A 17,908-nucleotide genomic window follows, 5' to 3' on the forward strand; every position below is an offset into this window, starting at 1 on the left:
CCACTGATATCATCACAGCAACTTCTTCTATGTTTAAAACAAACACACACTTTATTTGTACAATATTCTACCTCACACAGACCAGCAACCTGATCTCCTCAGATAAAAAAGCTACCAGAGTATCCTGAGGAAACAGAACATACTGTGAGTTTGCTCAACATCTGATTTGCAGTTACTCCCTTACCAAAAGGATGACACAGGTTTTTTGGCTTTTTTGTTGTTTGGGTTTTTTAAAATTGCATCTTTGTTGATCCTACCTTCTGAGATGTCCATGGTCCTTTCTTTTAATTCTCCCACCTCTCGCTCCAGGTGCAGAGTCTGAGGCTAAGTTGATTAAGTCTGTGCTATCTGTGCTACCAAGCTCGAGCACAAAGGAACCTCAGTAAATCTGGGATGGAAGATTTGAGGAAGGGGAAGAGAGAATATCAGTGTTCTACAACAAATTTGAGTGGATATTTCAGATTTATGTAAAAAAAAAGACTGGGGAAAACAATGTTTTTGGTAAGGAAAAGTGTAGATTTTTAGGAAAGCAAAGACCATGGGAGACTAAGAAAGGGTTAAACAATTGTGGGTCTGAATATGGAAGATTCAAAAGATAAGGAAAAGGAAAACGGGACAGGAAAATGCACTAGGAATTTTGTGCCAGTGTAAGAACACTGCAATTTTTTAACTGACCTAAACAGCACATTGCTGACAGCAAATGTACAGACTATACCCAGTATTAATATCAGAGGTTTACTGTTCTGAATTTGCAATACTACTGGCAGGCCACACAAGGAAAGAGGGAAGTTTCAATAGGGTAAGATGATGTGAAGCAGTGCAGAACAATACACTTAGAAAAATCAAACAATAATGACATTTTGTTATCTGATGAAGCTACTGTTACAAAAACAGGTTAAAATTTGAGATCAGAACTTTGCTAGATGAGGAGAACCATTCTGATCTTCTGCACTTACCTGTATATTCTCAGATATCTAATGAGGCTTTGTAATTCCTAAACAAATAAAAGGCATATAGTGCAGTGACAACTTCAGGCTATTTGGGGAAGAGGCAACAGTTAAGGAGATTTTGCCTCTTTATTATTTGAAATAGAGGGATGCCTACTCCATGGTGGTACAAATACAGGGACCATGAACTGGACTTGTGCTCACATGCCTGTTCAACAGAAGCAAATTTAATGGCCGGCTAGATCCCTTATATAAAAGAAAGAGAATCATGTCAGCAACTAAGAGAACTTTCTTATTCCCTGCTTGGTAGAAGGTAGCTTTGCCATAGCAACAGCTTCCAGAGCTGGTGAGGTCCATCTACTGCTGCCTAAACTTGGATCACCTTTCCTGCATACTGACATTTGCTCAGTATTCAGCCATATGTGATGTAGCTGAACACTAAACACAAACATGGAGTTTGCAGGAAGCAGGAGTACCTCTGATCACATTGTATATCAAAAAATAACTTTCAGATACATCAGCCTTCTGCTAGGTTCAAAGACTGTGCCCATTTTGTGAACTGCAAAGATCATTTTCACCAAGATGTGTTATAAACATTCTATGCTCAGTTACTGTTCTTCTCAGTTTTTATTTGATCCTTGCATGTTCTTGTGACTCCATCTTAGAGCTTTTTTAATTCAGATTATGTAACACTGCCAGCAGAATGATCTCAGCCAAACAAATCAACTTCAGTTATTTAAATCCAAAACAGACATAATAGACAAATCAGACAATTCCACCCTCATCCACAGTCACAGGGAGAGGTTTTCAAGAATATATTATTTTAGTAGTATCTACTCTTGCTAGAATCTGAGTTTAATAATTCTTTTATATTTGTCTCTAGTTTATAATTGATCTTAACTTTACACTGAAATCAGGTCAGTAGACTACATATTTATAAGGTTAGTTTTATTCTGGTTGTCTCTATAAGTTTTAGGTGATTATACTAAAACCAGCGGTTTATCCCAGCTTAAATACGACTGGTTTACTGGAGGTCAGGCTCTTCTGGCCCTGTTGTCTTTAATAACTTTCCCTTAACCACTTCAGTTCTTTAGACAAAAGAATACAGGGAAGAAGGGAAGACTTGTGAGATGAGGTAGCCAAGATGAGCAAATGTCCAAGAGGACACAGACAAAGAGATAAAAAGGTTCAAAGTAGGGTGAAGAGAAAAGACAGAGAGGCAACAAGTTGAGGAAAAAAAATGAGAGATGTACAATAGGGAGAAAGTAGGACAAATATCAGGGATTATGAGGAAACTAGTGTTCTGGAAAAGCAACAAAATTGGATTGTTTTGTTGTCACAGAGCAAAAGTTCTTGCATTTGGAGCAGAGACGACACATTGACAAATAAAGCTTACTTCAGAGGAAACTCTACTTCCTTTTCTTGGTTTAAGGTTTTTTTCTTTGGGTTTAGTTTTTTTTCTTCAGAAAAGAAAGAAGGCATTTGGGGATTCAGGGTTGTCTTTCTCTTTTACGAGAAATGCTTGTAGGTGAGCTTTACCTCTCTTCAGGCATAATTAGCATAAGACATTACCAAGCCTACACACAGGGGCACTGTGGCAAAGCCCCTTACAAACGAGCTTAGCAGGACTCTCAGTGTACAGCAGAAAACAGCAGCAGATTGGTTGTGACACACTAAAGCTCTAAATGCAAACAAAGCACGTCCAGAAGCTTTTGTAAAATCATGTGGCACTGCAGTCCTTTATTTGCAAATGCTTCACTTTTTTACCCACCTGTTTATTTTAAAGAAATAACAAATTCTGAAATTTAACATTCAACCACTAGAAGCGGCCTCTATTTTTCTACCCTGAGCACAGGTGATGAGAGTATTGCTACCCTTGTAAGAATTTGCTGCTTGCACACTATGACAGAACAGAAAGGTTTAAGATCTGCAGTGAAGGTCATGCTCTGCCTAAGTCAGACTATAGTACCAAATCCTCTGGATGATTTTAATGGCTGTCTTCCAAATTAAATCAAAGCAGAAGTGACTTTTCAATTTCTAAATCTACATATCTTTATTTCTCCCCCTCTCTACTATGTAATTAGATCCAAGCATTTTGTTTGAAAGGGCTGCTGAGCCTATGCCATGTCACTTGCTGTGCAAGAACAAGGAGCTTTTCTTTTTGAAACATTTATGATTTTTGCTAAACTTAGCCATCCCAAAATGTTTATTACACAGAAGCCTAAGTATCGCTGTATATGACATTAATCTTGAACAACGCTCTCTTTCCTTGCTGTTTGAAGTACAGGAACCTAAGTTCTTTGCACTCATTTAATACAATAATATGTGATATTTAAACTGAAAAAGGAAATTACTGGGCAGCAAAAGTCAGCCATCCAGAAAGCTATCAGAAATAAGAAAGGAAAAAGATTGAGAAAGTACATACCTTTCAGATATTCAGTAAGATAAACTGCTAGGAAATAGTAATTACTGTTAAAATATATTCTGGAGGGGTTATATACTTAAAAGGACAGAAAAATAAAACCAAAATAGAAGCAAGGAGGAAAAGGTGATTTTCTTAGCCAAGAAACATTGTGGTAGCTACATTTATAACATAGATATGGCAAAAAAATAGAGATTTTATTTGGCAATGATTATCTAAGAAAACACTAAAATGCATATTCCTACCAAACAAACCCAAGGTCTTAACTGACTGAAAGGGCACAGAGCACCCTGTGTCAGATGTGTTTTGAGAACAGAGCTAACTTACAAGTAATATAAGGTGTTGTACATCAGGAAGCTCTTCTAGTCATAATTTAGCACTTCCAAACAAGTGGCTTTTAAAAGCAAATGTTAAAACAGTTAAACCCCAAATGTGATCTTTCTGGGGCTAAAATAGAAAGACGGCCATTTTATGTTGATGTGAGTTTACAGTTAGCTCTGTGATCATCATTTAACTAATTTTCATCCACATGGTGTATACAAAGTTGCTTTTGTATGATTCTAATTTATTACACAATGTATAATGTAACAGCGGAATGCTAAGTGCAGTGTTATTATCTACGAAATATTTAATTATAAATTAGCTTATAAGGGAAAGAAAGCCTGTAACACTGCTTCAAAACTTGCCATGATATGGTTTCAAAATTTAATTGTAATCAGAAAAATTAACAGAAGTTGAGAACAAAATGAGAAATGAAAGCAAGCGAATAAGGATGACTGCAACCATGTGCTTTTAAAAAAAGAATAGAAAATTAAGAAAAAAGCAAAGTCTTCCAAAGTAATGTTTTTAAAATCTGCATCATTTGCCCTGAAAACAAGCTATTGTTTCATGCATCAAATCCAAGGATTAAATCCAGTCAGTTCACTGAAGACAGCAGTACTTATGGCCAAAGAAGAGGAAGTGATTAAGTAGAACATGGCAAGCTGATCCCATGGTATGCAGAGCTACAAAAAGAAATGGGCCTTGCCAGCCCCAGGCTGAGGGAAGGAAGAGGGGAGGAAGTACTGTAGTTCCCTGAGCAGGGATTCCCCTACATCCTGCAGAGAAGACCATGCTGAGGAAGGTTTTCCTGACTGAAGCTACAGCCCCTGGAGAAACCACATGGGAGCAGGTATTTTTCCTGAAAGACTATGGCCCACAAAGGACTCCAAGCTGGAGGAGGAGGGAGCAACAGAGGAGAACCATTATGGACTGGTCCCAGCCCATGCCTGATGCCCTGTGCCACATGGCTGGACAAGGCAGAGGAGTGGGGAGTGGAGTAGTAACATTGAGACTGGGAAGAAAGGAGGAGCAGAGGGGTACTTTAGGTTTTGTCTTTGCTTCTCAAAATCCAACTCTATTTCAGCTGGTAGTAAATTAAATTAACTATCTCCAAGCTGAGTCTCTTTTACCCAGGTGGCAATTGGTGAACCAACTCCACTTTTTTATGGCAGCCCATGAGCTTTTCCATCTTATTTTCTCCCCTTGTCCTGTTGGAGCCAGACAGGGTCAATTCACCACAGAAGTTCTCTAGAAAGACTTAAAAAATGAAGAAATGTGTAAATCTTATATTTGTGAAACAAACTGCATAACAGTTTTTTATGAATGACTGAAAGCCCATCTACAGTTCTTGGAATCCTAAGTTTATCCCCATAGTTTTTAATGGGAGAAAAAAATCATCTGGATGCATTTCAGCAGCATCCCGAATAGATTTATACTCAAAAAATGGAAAAGGATTTGCCAACATGACTAAGCATATCCTAAATACAATACTGAAAATTTAAGTGTGGGTTAGTACAATTTTCAATAATATACAACATTTTCTTGTCAGTGACTGTCAGTAATGTAGGGGGAAAAAACCAAATTGAACCCTCTCCAGCAGAATATATTCACAACTTTCTACATATCACAGACTGCACAAGTCCATATACCCTCTTTTAAGGAGGTCAGTTCACGTAGGAGACAAAAGGCTAAAAAAAAACCAGCTGGTGCATGAATTGTCAGGTTGCCTGTAGAGGAGAGAACATGTGGGTTTGCACAGAAGACTCAGAGTAAGTGTGTAGAGTTTCATTAGAAAGAAGACTAAATATAGGTTTCTAAATGTGTCTACAGACCATTGCTGCTGTATGATTGCCTACTGTAACTGATGAAAATCTGCTGTAGGATTTAACTGCCTCAACACTGGCGTTCATTCCTACCTTCAATGCCCTAACATTTCCAAAATATGAGCATGGAGCTGTAAGGTACAACACAGGTATTACCTGAGAGCCACCCTGACTCTCAGGGGCAGCTGCTGGGAGCTACAGTAAAACTCTGCAGTACCTTATAGGACATTTGATGACTTGGGGCTCTATCTGGCTAAACAGGAGCCACAGCTGAGAAAGATTCAGAGCTGATTTAGTCTAGTTCAGAGCAAGCTGAAGCACCCTGGGGCACACTGATCTCCCCCTATAAGTATTATAAAAGCATAAACCCAGCTCACATATAATGTAGGGGTTCTCATCTGGAACTGGACTACTCAGTCTGGCAGGAAAATGTATTGACTTAATCTCCTTTGGATGCTTTACTAGTCTCCTCTTTAACAGCCTACACAAGTGACCAAGAGGTAAGCTCCTCTAACACAGAACAATAGGCTCTACTAAACACTCACTGACTGATTAGGAAAACATCAAGGGGTATTGGAGTGAAGGGGTATAACTTGCAACACAGGATATTCACAAGAGTATGTTTAAATCTATGCTGAAAGCTTAGGGGCAAAAAAAACAAAAAAACAAAAAAACAAAAAAACAAAACAAAAAAAAAACCAAAAAAAAAACCCAAACCATGAAGTGAATTAAATGTTCCTCAGTTTAATTCCCTTGTTGCTATTTCTGTTGCATTAAACTTACATGGGCAAGAAGCTGCTTCTGTGGTTTCTTGACCCATCCACAAAGGCAGTGACATGAGTCCCTGAAACAGTCTAGAAAAGCAGGCTCCTTTACAGCTAAAAGGACTGATCCAAATTATCCTGAGGGGTAAAGCTGTCAGGCTGACAAAGGTCCTAAGAGCAGTTTGCTGATGAACTTTCAATTGCCCTCTCTCTATTTGTAAAAGTTATTTGGTCAGAGAAGAAAAAGCAGAGAGGAAGATTAACTTTGCTGATGCATACACAGGTATGAGCTTTGATCACTTACCACGTGATGCAGAGAAAAAGTTACACTACCAGTATTAAAATCCCAGCAACATACAAAAATGTCTTCCAGTCATGACAACACAATCATCATTTCCATGCTCATCTATTTCCAGAATGTCCCAGCAACATCTGCTCATCTGTATGATTAATCTGCACTTCTCAGTAATACTCAACTTTTTAGAATGCAATATCCCAAATAACTGTCCCAAAACTCACCACTAAAAAGTGTTTTGTTATGGGAGCCTGTTTTGTATGAACAAGTTAATAACAAATATAATAGATTATTGAGAAATTAACATTTAACTCCAAAGATTCCACAAACCTGTTGTGTGTAAGTTATTTGACTGGTGTTTTAGCTGGAATCCTGAAACTGCACAGTACATGATTAAACTTCAGCCTAAATAACACACAGGTTTTTGGAAACCTCAATCTGGACTAAAAAAAATTATTGGGTTTTATCTGCTCTTTAAGGAAACTCAGATTACATTTTGTCCAGATTTTCATTTAATCCCTGGTCAGTCATTAAACAACTGGTAACAGATACTTTATATCATTTTATAATCACAGTTTTGGAAAGAGATTTAATTTATCTCCGTAGGAAGGCTGACTTGCAGATGGGTCCTGATATTAAAGGAATTTGAAGAAACTCACAAAATATTACAGAAACTTTGTCTATAGATTTCTTTGCTTGAAATACACACTTCTATTATGCTTAATAAAACCATGTACCTTAGGTATATGTATAACAAACTATCCAGTGTCCTCTCTAATTGCAGCACTGGAGATGCATAGACAGAAGTATCCATCCCTTAAGTAAAATTACAAAATGCTCCAGAATACAAAATATATAAAAACATAGATGGAAGTATTTTTTATCTAGGACATTATATGGCTAAAAATACACTGAATTTTAATCCTGGATGGGGATTAAGGTTATTTATGATAAAAAGAGAAACAGCAAGAGAGCACAGATTACATTTATCCCTCATAATTACTTTGTTCTCTTGAAATTTTTTCAGCTACTTGTTGATTTCTCATATGCATAATAAGTCAAAAATCTTACAAAATCTCTTTGCAGTAAGATCTCTTTTTTTGCTAAAATACCTCTGGTTTTGTGGTGCCAGAATAGCCCAGGAATTCAGTTTACTAAATTTAGTTCTATTTAGCATTCCTATGTTGTTTTGTAAACTACTAAAACCAAACAATTTTGCCTCTGCAGTGTACATAGCTATGAACATTTTAAATATTAGGAGTCATACTTAGTCCTAACCCCCATATATCACATTAAAAATCCCATAACATAGAAGAATCTTACATGAATGAGGACTACAATGATTTAAACCGAAAGACAAAAATTCCAAGAAGAAATAACATTATTAAGTAAAGAGTTTGTTGGGCTTAAGGGGCACATGCTGGGCTGTCAAATCAGCCTGAGCTTAAATGAGTGCACTCTCACATGCCTGGGAGCTGGGAGCTGGTTTTTGTGTGACCACATAGAACAAATGTATTCAGAGGCTGAACAAGGGGATTCAGTTAGTTTTGCCAAAAGCTCAAGTCTTTTAGGGAAGGATGATGCACAATTAGAAGACATCTTCCATTTTATGGAATCCTTTTACAAGACTTCTCACCGTTACCACAGCTGGGCACAGTTTGAAATAAGGGACATGATGCTGGATTGATTGTCTTCTAGCAATAAAATATACCCAAGTGCATCTAGGAAACAGATCACTGCTGGAAAAACTGAATGTGCAATGCTCAGATAAAACAAGTCCTATCAGGTGCTTCCACAGGACTACTAGTTCTGAGTTCTGCTTGGACACTAGCAGTCAGCTCTGCTGGTGCACCATATCCCCTCAGGCATCCCACAGAAGAACACACTTCTTCAAGTTTCCTGAGCCTAAACACATCCCTGGACATCTGCATGTTTGCTACTCTGCTCTCCCTCAGTGCTTTTGAAGGGAGAAAAAAAAAAGAAAATAAAAAGTACCTGCAGTCTCTAAAACTAAGCTTTTATTAGAGTACCAATCAGAAGAGATATCAAGGTTTCTTTCTTCTGGGTGAATTAGATTAAAGTTTGGATTGTGTGAAATATTTGCCTGCCTGGTTTGTCTTTGTAAATGATCCCTTCTCTTTAGCCCTCCACAGCAAGGAGGGCTTCCAGATAATATTTTTCTACACTTCCAAACTATTTTTTTTTTTTGCACCACAAGTGAACCAGCAAATGACAAAACACAAACCCATCTCCCTTGGTTTGCCCATAGATGGCACATTGTTATGTGGCTCTCCATCCAGAAATGGATGTGTTAATTTTGGATACATTTACCTGAAGCATTCAAAAAATAGCTCAAAATTATGGCATTGAGGGTTCTGTCTGACAGATGCCTCCTTCACTGATAGGCCATCTCTCACATGGACAAATGCTGTGTGAGTCTATTAACTATCTGATCCTACACAAGTACACACATTTTATGATAGTCAACAGTAATACTGGCATTTTTACTTAATTCCTATCTTCAAAGCACTGCACACTACAATTCATTTCCAGTGATCAGGCCTGCCATACAGAAGCACACTGGATAATGGGTTATATCCACACTCACCCCATTCACATGCAGATGGATTGATTCCCCAGGATCCCCCATTGTCCTCCACTAACATTGCAGACCACCAGTTTCAAAGAGCTGTAAATCTACCCAATGAAATGAACTTACTCCCTAAAATGTTGATATAATACATACATGCAAAGTAACTAGGCATGTATAAATTAAATTCACCTACACCAGTCACAGTCTCTGGATTAGTCACTCATTTCATCACCAAGATGATTTATTTATAAACGGAAAAAAGATAGTTTGTAGCACAACTAAGGCACCTAAATATTATAGAAAGCCATATTCTTAAAATTTAGATTTTTAAGAGAATGGAGATAATTTTTCTATATCTTCTTTCTTAAGAGAGTGTATTTGCTTACATTAGTTCTGCATTCCATAGCAAAAAAATAATAGTATGTTTATTACATGTGGTATATAGAAATATCTAATCTCTTCTATGATTTCTGCAGTGCCAACAAGTAACAAATTATTCCATTACAGAAATGAAGGTAACAGAAATATAGTAAATACACAATACCTTGCAAAGAAAATTTTTGGCTTAATTTGAAATGCAATAGGGTAAACTGAATTCAGAAAAAACAATTGCAAATTTGATGTGGCAATGAAAATGCCAGTGGAGTTTTGGATTTTAAGACACCATAAAGTCAATAGTCTTTAGTAGTGAGATGGGATTTGACTTGTTAGCAAGAAGTAACAATAAATTCAAATCAATTCATAGAATGAATTACAGGATTTGAAAAAAATAGGACATTGTGGAAAATTAACACAATTAAATGTGCATAATACACTGAAAGGATGCAAGGACGGTTTCAAATAGCTATAGTGATCTCATAGTTGAAAATGCAGCTTGCTATCTACTGGTTTTTCAGGGATTTAAGGCTGAGTTTGCTTTCTACTGATTGTAACATTACTGGAAACACGTTGAAGTAATGAAGAACTGAAGGACTCATAAAGAGATTCCTGGAGTGACTATGCTTTGAAAATTATCATCTACACAGGCCAAGCTAAACAGACATCCTACAGCAACTAAACAACCCTATTCCAAAAAATCTGGAAAAAGATATAAACCTGAAATATTTACTGTATAATCCTTAAATATTTATAAGACTCAGTATTTATGAGAATGTTAATAATGATTCAGCAATAATGATATGTACATAAGAATAAAAGGTTCCTCTTACAAAAAACACCCTCATTAGAGAAGAAATGCTCCCTTCAAAACTAGGATTTTAATTGTATGCATCATTATTATTACAGTTATATACATTATTGATGGCAAAATTGCAACCTCAATCCTTCTCAGATGCTATAGCATAACATCTGTTTTTGTCCAGATAAATGGCACATAAATAATAACTCCTCAGGTGAATAAAATACCTTGAATCATTAACAGATTTCAAAGGTCAGAAAATTGGGTTGCCCTGTACTTCCTGTATTAGGCTATGTAGTAGGATGCACATATATGGTATGCATGTATATTCACTTATGAAAAATCTATACAATATATGCTTATACATACCTATTTTATATATATATATATATATATATATATATATATATATATACAACTGACATTAGGCAAGAGGAGGTGGAAAATAAAGCTTCTCCTGATTCTCCTGAAATGCCTAATTGAGTTTTGCAATCTTATTTTTTCTTGTTGTTTCAATGCAAGTTTTTGGAGTGGAAGGAATTATTACACTCAAAGGTATCAAAATAACTCCCATAGTCTCAAATCAGTTAAATTGAAACAACAATACTGAAAATACAAGACTGAAAATAGGATAACATGGCAAGAAATAACACTGTGGTGGATTAAAAGTTCGGGGCTTCTAGGCCCCATTATACTACATGGAATTTCCACTATTTTTTATATCAGGTATCCACAGATTCCTGTTACCCAGCCTGCATGACAACAGCAAGAACAGATGTGAAGGATTCAGGAGCCCTTTATCACAGCTAAAGAGAGGAAGCTGCAGTAGCAATAGATTTTCTTGGTCATAAAGTGTAGAATCACACGACAAGTCACAGTTTAAGAGTTTGGCAAACAGGTGAACTAAACCTGGGTAAACCACAGAGCTTTATCAAGTGGTTACTGATTTAGTGATGATTTAAGGCTATGGTGGAAGAAAAACTCAGGTGTCTAGAGACTCTCCTACAATCCCATTATTAAATGAAGAAACTTTGATCTGGTTAACTTCAAAGCATTAGCATCATCTGCCTTAATTTTAAGGATTTCCTTAAAAACTTTATAGAGTCACACTTTTTTGAAAGCAAACTAACTACCCAGAAGCAGAGGACAGTGATCCCCACCTTACTTGAAATAGAATTCCTCAGTTTCTTGCTGGCTTTTTTTTTTTTTTTTTCTGCTTGAAACAGCTGTTCTAGGGAGGCATTACTGAAAAGCAGTGCTTCTTTCATGATGCATATAAACCCCATATCTTTTGGGAAACAAATTACATTGAATACTACAGAAAGAAAATGTACTTGCTATCAATTTGCAATTTGCTATGTAATTTACCTCCTTCTGTTGGATTTTTTTGTTTTGTTCTACAGCTGTGTTAGTCAGAGCTTACAGAAATTAGCCTTTTAATGGACAATTTGACCTAGGAGTTCTGTTCAAGAGATGTAAAAAAAAATCCTGACAATCCAGACATTTTGTTCTGACAATATTACCAACTTCTGTTAAAGCATTAGTACACAGCTGAATTGCATGGCATATGTACTCAAGTTGGTAAGGCCTAAATTAGCAAGCCATTATGTAAGCAAATTTTAAGCATAATTTAAAGGAACTAAATGACAAACTCCCCGAAAAAAAACACCTGACATACAATTAAGGAAATGTTTCCAAGTTGTCTTTCTTTCCAAGTATTAATCACTGACATTATACTAAAATGAAAACAATCTCAGTGACAGCCAGATCAGAGCTAGGACTCTCTTCTGCCCTGATTATCAGCATTATTTTCTACAACCACATACTACTAAGTTCAGTGAAATAAATTCTCATATTTTTATAATGTATTTTACATCCGGATTTCCCACCAGTTGTCCTTTACGTATGTAAATAGAAAAAAGAGAAAGCAAACTGCTCTTTTCTGCAAAACACAGGAAAATTGTGACAACATTTACTTTTATCATTTGCTCCCATTTTTTCCCATTGGAAATTAAAAAAAATAGTAATCCTAATGAAACCTGCACAATGGTAGACTGATTGCTATGGATAATTATATGGCTTAATCTGGAATATGGATCTTCCACCTAATTTTGTCAATGTCATACAAATTTCACTTAGTTCAAATAAACCCACAGCACCTCACAAAATACTTGAATTTTGATCCAAAGAAAATACATTTGCTCATTAATTTTTGTGCCCTAAAATGTATCTCCTTTTCTATAAGGAGAAACATGTATCAGGTGATCACAAACGAAATACATATTTTTGCCTAACCAAATACTCTGAAAAAGTTCTACAGGAATGAGGAAAGAAAAAAAAAAAAAGTTGCATTTTCAGTCTTTTTTCTGCTTTACAAGGTTATGGTACCATGGCAGAGAAGAACAGATAAGCAGTGGCAACCACGCCATCAAGGGGACTGAGGTTGGGCCCTTCCCACTCCTTATCAAACCATGGACAACAACTAGTTGGACATTTTGCTGACTTCTCCACTGCCCTAAAAACCAAAATATTTCACTTCACAGGGGAGAGTGAATGGAACAGAGGGAAGTAACTTAAACCCACTACCATTTTGGCAATTAAAATATTGATGTATGGAACATAACCGAAAGGATTTGAAATGAGAGTGTAGGCCCTCTATAAAGAACTAAAATCACCTAGAATATTCTGCCAAAACAGAAGTGTCAGCTTTCTCTTAAAAGAAAAGAAACCTACCTGACTTCCTTCTGAAATGTTATCTCACATAAAATTGAATTAAACCCATTAAATGTGGTCTGCCTGCAACTATATGAGAGCAAACTCAGGTCAGAAGTGCAGAGAGCTAACCAATAGTCAAAAAGCACAAAAGAACTTAAGAAACGTATTTGATATACATTCTGACATTTTAGAACAAGAATCATTGAAATTTATATAACTCATTAGCCACTAGAATATGCCAGTTACTGACAATTAATTTTGGAAGTGTACTGGAGTCATTTCTTGATCAGCCTAGGATGCCTACTAACTCTCACTAGGGGTAGTGAGATTGGATTTGACTTGTTAGCAAGAAGGTCTTTTATGATTTTAAATGAGGAGAGAACATATTAAATTCTGCTATATCTATTTGAAAAAAATCCTTGAGAAATATTTGGCACTTACTTGAAAAGGTCAAGAACAGCTTCAAAGTATTACATTTTTAAAATATTTAGCTACAATCAAGAGCTGCAAGGACCTCTTAGGAACCTTGTACATTGCCCTACAGCCACAAGCAACCACATCACATAAATCCTTTCCTAACCTCATTAAATTTAGCCTTTAAAGTTTTATTGGGCTCTTTTTTTTTTCCAGTAAGCCACATGAAATAAATTCTCAAGGCTTTTATGCTTGTAAACATCTTTTTTCAAGCCAAGAGTGTTTAGGGCCAAGTCATACACATTTGGGCTCATGTATTCACTGTCCTCTAACGCGGCTTGGGGTCGCAGGGTCCGTCCGACCCCGGGCAGCCGTAGGTGTCCCGGGTAGCGCTGGGCTGAGAGGCACAACCTGTCCAGGTCCCTCAGGCAAGCTCCCAGCCACGGGCAAACTTAGCGAGCAGCTAAGTGAGATCAGCTCTTTGGTAAATTCAGCTCTTCAGTGATTTCAGCTCATTGCTCGCTAAGTGCCTCGGCAGACGCAGGGAAGAGAGAGGAGAAGGCTGTATGAGATTCCGCAGCGATGTCTTTATTGACAGCTCCTGTGACAGGTTCCAGTGACAGCTCTTCTGCCAAACTGGACAGAAATGGGGGTTTATATAGGGTAAGGGGTGTTGGAAATTGTCCAACAGTAAAGGTTGAGGAGAACACGACCTATGGTCTTACAGAGAGATAACAAGGGTCTGAATGCAGAAAAGGGGCTTCTTTGGTCCAGTCATCATGACTTGACAGTTCTTATCTTAGGCAAGTGACCACCAGGGAGGCCTCACAGGGCCTCTGACTGCTACAGTCCTCTATTCTTATTATTTAAATTTTCTGCATTTCTACATTTCAATTCCACACTTCCAGGTATCAACTGTAATTGCTTTAGGTCTTGTCCCCTTAATCTCTCTAGCCTTCTCTAACACAAGCAGCTCTCCATTTCATGAATCATCTGATTGACTGACTTTGTGCCTACCACAGTTTGTATCTGTAAAAGATGGGTAATGCATGAGAAACAACACCCCAGGTGTGGTATCATTAATCCTCCAGCTCTACAGGAAACACCTTGAATCTAGGTTAACACTTGACTTTTCCTGAGCTGACACTTTGGTAATTCACACTTCAACATCCTTTCCAAATGATGCAAAATTAACTTGAAGAAACTTGGCACATGTGTTTTGTATTAATATAATTTATTGTGGTAAAAAATTCGTGCGGACACCAAGGGAGGGATAAATATGTTTTAAAAGTTTCTACACAACTTGCTATATGTAATTAGTCAGGAATGTTGAGCCACTGAAAATAATTAAGAAATAGTATTTTTCTCATGTTGCTCTATTTTAATTATACCAATTGTTCTAAAAAATGTTATTTTTAAGTATGTATTAATATTTTGAAATTAATTAATTCTATCTATTACATTAACTTTTAGAGAGAGGCACTGCTAAAGCAATGGTACTTTAAAGAAGTGATCCCCATGTTTCTCACACATTCAGGACTAGTTATTATCATTAACTTTTTAGCTGTTAAAGAGAAATAGCTCAGCTTTATCACACCATATACAATTTATTTCCACACGTTACTATTATGGCATTTTCTTGGCATGTGGAAGACTGGAGTTCAACACCTAAACTAACCTAAACCTTTAGGAAAACCTAAACTAAGACAAGTGCAAATGATAAGGATGTATTTAATTGAATTTAGGACAATCCAAACAAGTCAGATATGTCTTCAGAATATATCTTCAGAGTAGCATTAATACTGACCTATTGCAATATTAAAAACCTATTGCAATACTCAAATGTGATAGAAATAATCTTCTCTGGGAATTCAACAGTACTAAATTTCAGGTTACAGGTATGTTAATATTTAAATGGGGGCATAACACCACTTCATATCACAAGCATAACTCAATGAAGAACACATCAAAAACTACACTTGATTGTAATTAATTTGCACTTGTTTCAGCTGAGGTGCCAGAAAAGCTAGCTAATTTCCACACTTAATACTCCAGTTAAAAATCTGGAGTACCACCTTTTGCAGAACTGCCCCAGAAGAGATGGCAAATGCACGTGCACTGTTCTGCTCAAGTACTGCCACACCTGATGCCACACACAGGGTGCAGAGATGAACAGGGAACTACCCTCACCTATCTGGGACAAGGCACAGGCAATGCCGGTGAATATGCCTGTACTTGATCCTAAAAGTTCTGCAGATTTTTGAAATTATAACTATGCATTCAAAAAGGATTCACCCCACCTTGCTCACTATACTTATGCCCAGTTTGTTTGCCTATATATATTACTTAAAATGTCAATCAAAAAGCTGATTTTACAAGAATTCCCTGAATCTGCTGCAGCCAGAAGTGAAACACAGCAAACTATGTAAAATTACAATTAGAAGACTAAATTAGATTTCCTGAAGCTGATGGAAGGACTTTGCATACAAAAAGTCAAAACTGTTAACTAAAGATGTATTTATGAAATAAAAATTGATTACATTTATTGGCTCCTCTACTTTTTAGCCTATAAGTAATTCTCAGTTCTTAATTTCTTTTATTGTCATAATTTTGACAACAGTCTTGGATTTCCTTATTGAGCTGTCTTCAAGGCCTATGTTCAGCTAAGGGACGTGCAGGGCCTGGGTGTCAGGATTCCTGTTTTTCCTGGTTTTCCCCCCTCCCCTGTGGGTGATTATGAAATTTCAGTTCAGTTTTTCACATTAATATGTATCCCAGTTAACTAACAACATTATAACAATAAATTATAAAAAGCATGGATTCTAACCACTTTGTCCTCCTTTGGGAAAGCATCCAAGGAAGCAGAATAAAAAGAGAAAAGAAAAAAAGAAGAGATAAAGAATAAAATAGGCAAGTATTAATAGACAGATTTCAAAGAAATGCAATTCTAATAACTCTCTATGAAGAGACAAAAACACAAAATTAAGAAAAAAAGAGAGCTTTAAATAAAAAGATGACATTACTGCATATGTTGAAAACACGTTTTCCCACCCTGACCCACAGAAGCATGAACAATATAAGAAACAAAATGCAAGTTACAAATGAAATGACACTTTTCCATTTCTGTGGCTTGAAATAGGGGGTGAAAATGGGTAAAATATATATTCAATTTTTTTTCTGAATAAAGTTAAGCTGTATCACATGCACTCATTAATAGAATAATGTAATACATCAAAGTAAACTATTATTTTCAGAGAATTGCTCTGATGACACCATCTACAGGTGACACAATGCAATGCATCTGTTTTTACTAATATATTAATACATGCACATTGTTGTTCAGTTGACCTATGTAGTTTTCTTCAGAATGAGAATTTAATTTAATAGACACACAGGTACATCAAGGCTATGGGAAACCTCTAAAATAACCAAGAAATACATCTTTTTGAGAGGTTATTTTTGGTTTACATGAAATTTCAGAAGGCCTATTCAGCTGATGTCCATCTTAAAGAAAGTGAAAAGGCCACAAACCAGTTCCCTTGTGAACATGATTATCTGCTATACAATCTGTGTTCACTTTAAGTGAATTTGTGTTGATACCAAGAGCACCTATAAATTTACCCTACAAAAGCCTGGCATCTTAAAGCCACATGAGAAAGTTGCCTCATCTCATGACAGAAAACAAAACTGTTCATGTAATAAAAAGAGATGTGTAAAATGTTTTATAACACACTATAGTCCTTGATGACCAGCCAAAAATAATCACTGGATAATTCCAAATTTAGATCCTACTGCTCCTGCATGAGAGAGTAGTCAGAGGCTTGGAAGGGACTGACTGACCAGAGAGTACTCTTGGATAACATCTGGTTTTGTGGAAAGCTAGTGCAGCTAACTCATGCAGATCAGAGGGAGAACCATTCAGTTCACCTACCAGAAAGTAGGATGATTAATCCAGATTAATCTGAAGTTTTATTCTTTAAATAAATTTTAAACAAATTGGTATAGCACTTTTCCTGTGCTAAGAAAAGTGGTTGTTTTTTGGTTTTTTTTTTCAAATTAAAAAATTTACTGATTTCATGTAAAAGCAATCTATAAATGTTTATGAAAATAAAAATTGTAATATTAAATAAGGCTTCAATAAGGATTTATTTATGAGCAAAAGGGTTTCTTCTTTTATTCTATGAAAAAACAAGTATATTTTCTACAAGATGTCACTCCATAAAACTAGACACAATTATTCTTTTGCTTTAATTAACTCTGTGATTCCCAAGTCCCTTGGCAATCATTAAATACATTTGTTTTACTTGTATGATTTTAATTGATTTACGTGTATGATACACACATCATAATGAAACAATGGATGAAACACTTCAATAAAATGAAGCATGAAATGCCAAACTTAAGGTGAATAATCTGCAGCATGACAACATCACAGAG

General features: G+C 36.3%; 1 protein-coding gene across 1 annotated transcript in view; it reads right to left on the bottom strand.

Annotated features, from left to right (window-relative positions):
- Nucleotides 1–16,248: 16,248 nt before the first annotated feature.
- The window catches only part of LOC128804590 (regulating synaptic membrane exocytosis protein 1-like), a 110,309-nt gene continuing 108,649 nt past the window's right edge, over nucleotides 16,249–17,908 (bottom strand). The window contains exon 3 of the mRNA XM_053972464.1: nucleotides 16,249–16,310. Within this exon, the coding sequence (XP_053828439.1) occupies nucleotides 16,263–16,310 (48 nt within the window). The 3' untranslated portion in view covers nucleotides 16,249–16,262. The remainder of the gene's footprint in view (nucleotides 16,311–17,908) is intronic.

Source organism: Vidua macroura, chromosome 3, assembly GCF_024509145.1.
Source record: "Vidua macroura isolate BioBank_ID:100142 chromosome 3, ASM2450914v1, whole genome shotgun sequence".
In the NCBI taxonomy this organism is placed as follows: domain Eukaryota; kingdom Metazoa; phylum Chordata; class Aves; order Passeriformes; family Viduidae; genus Vidua; species Vidua macroura.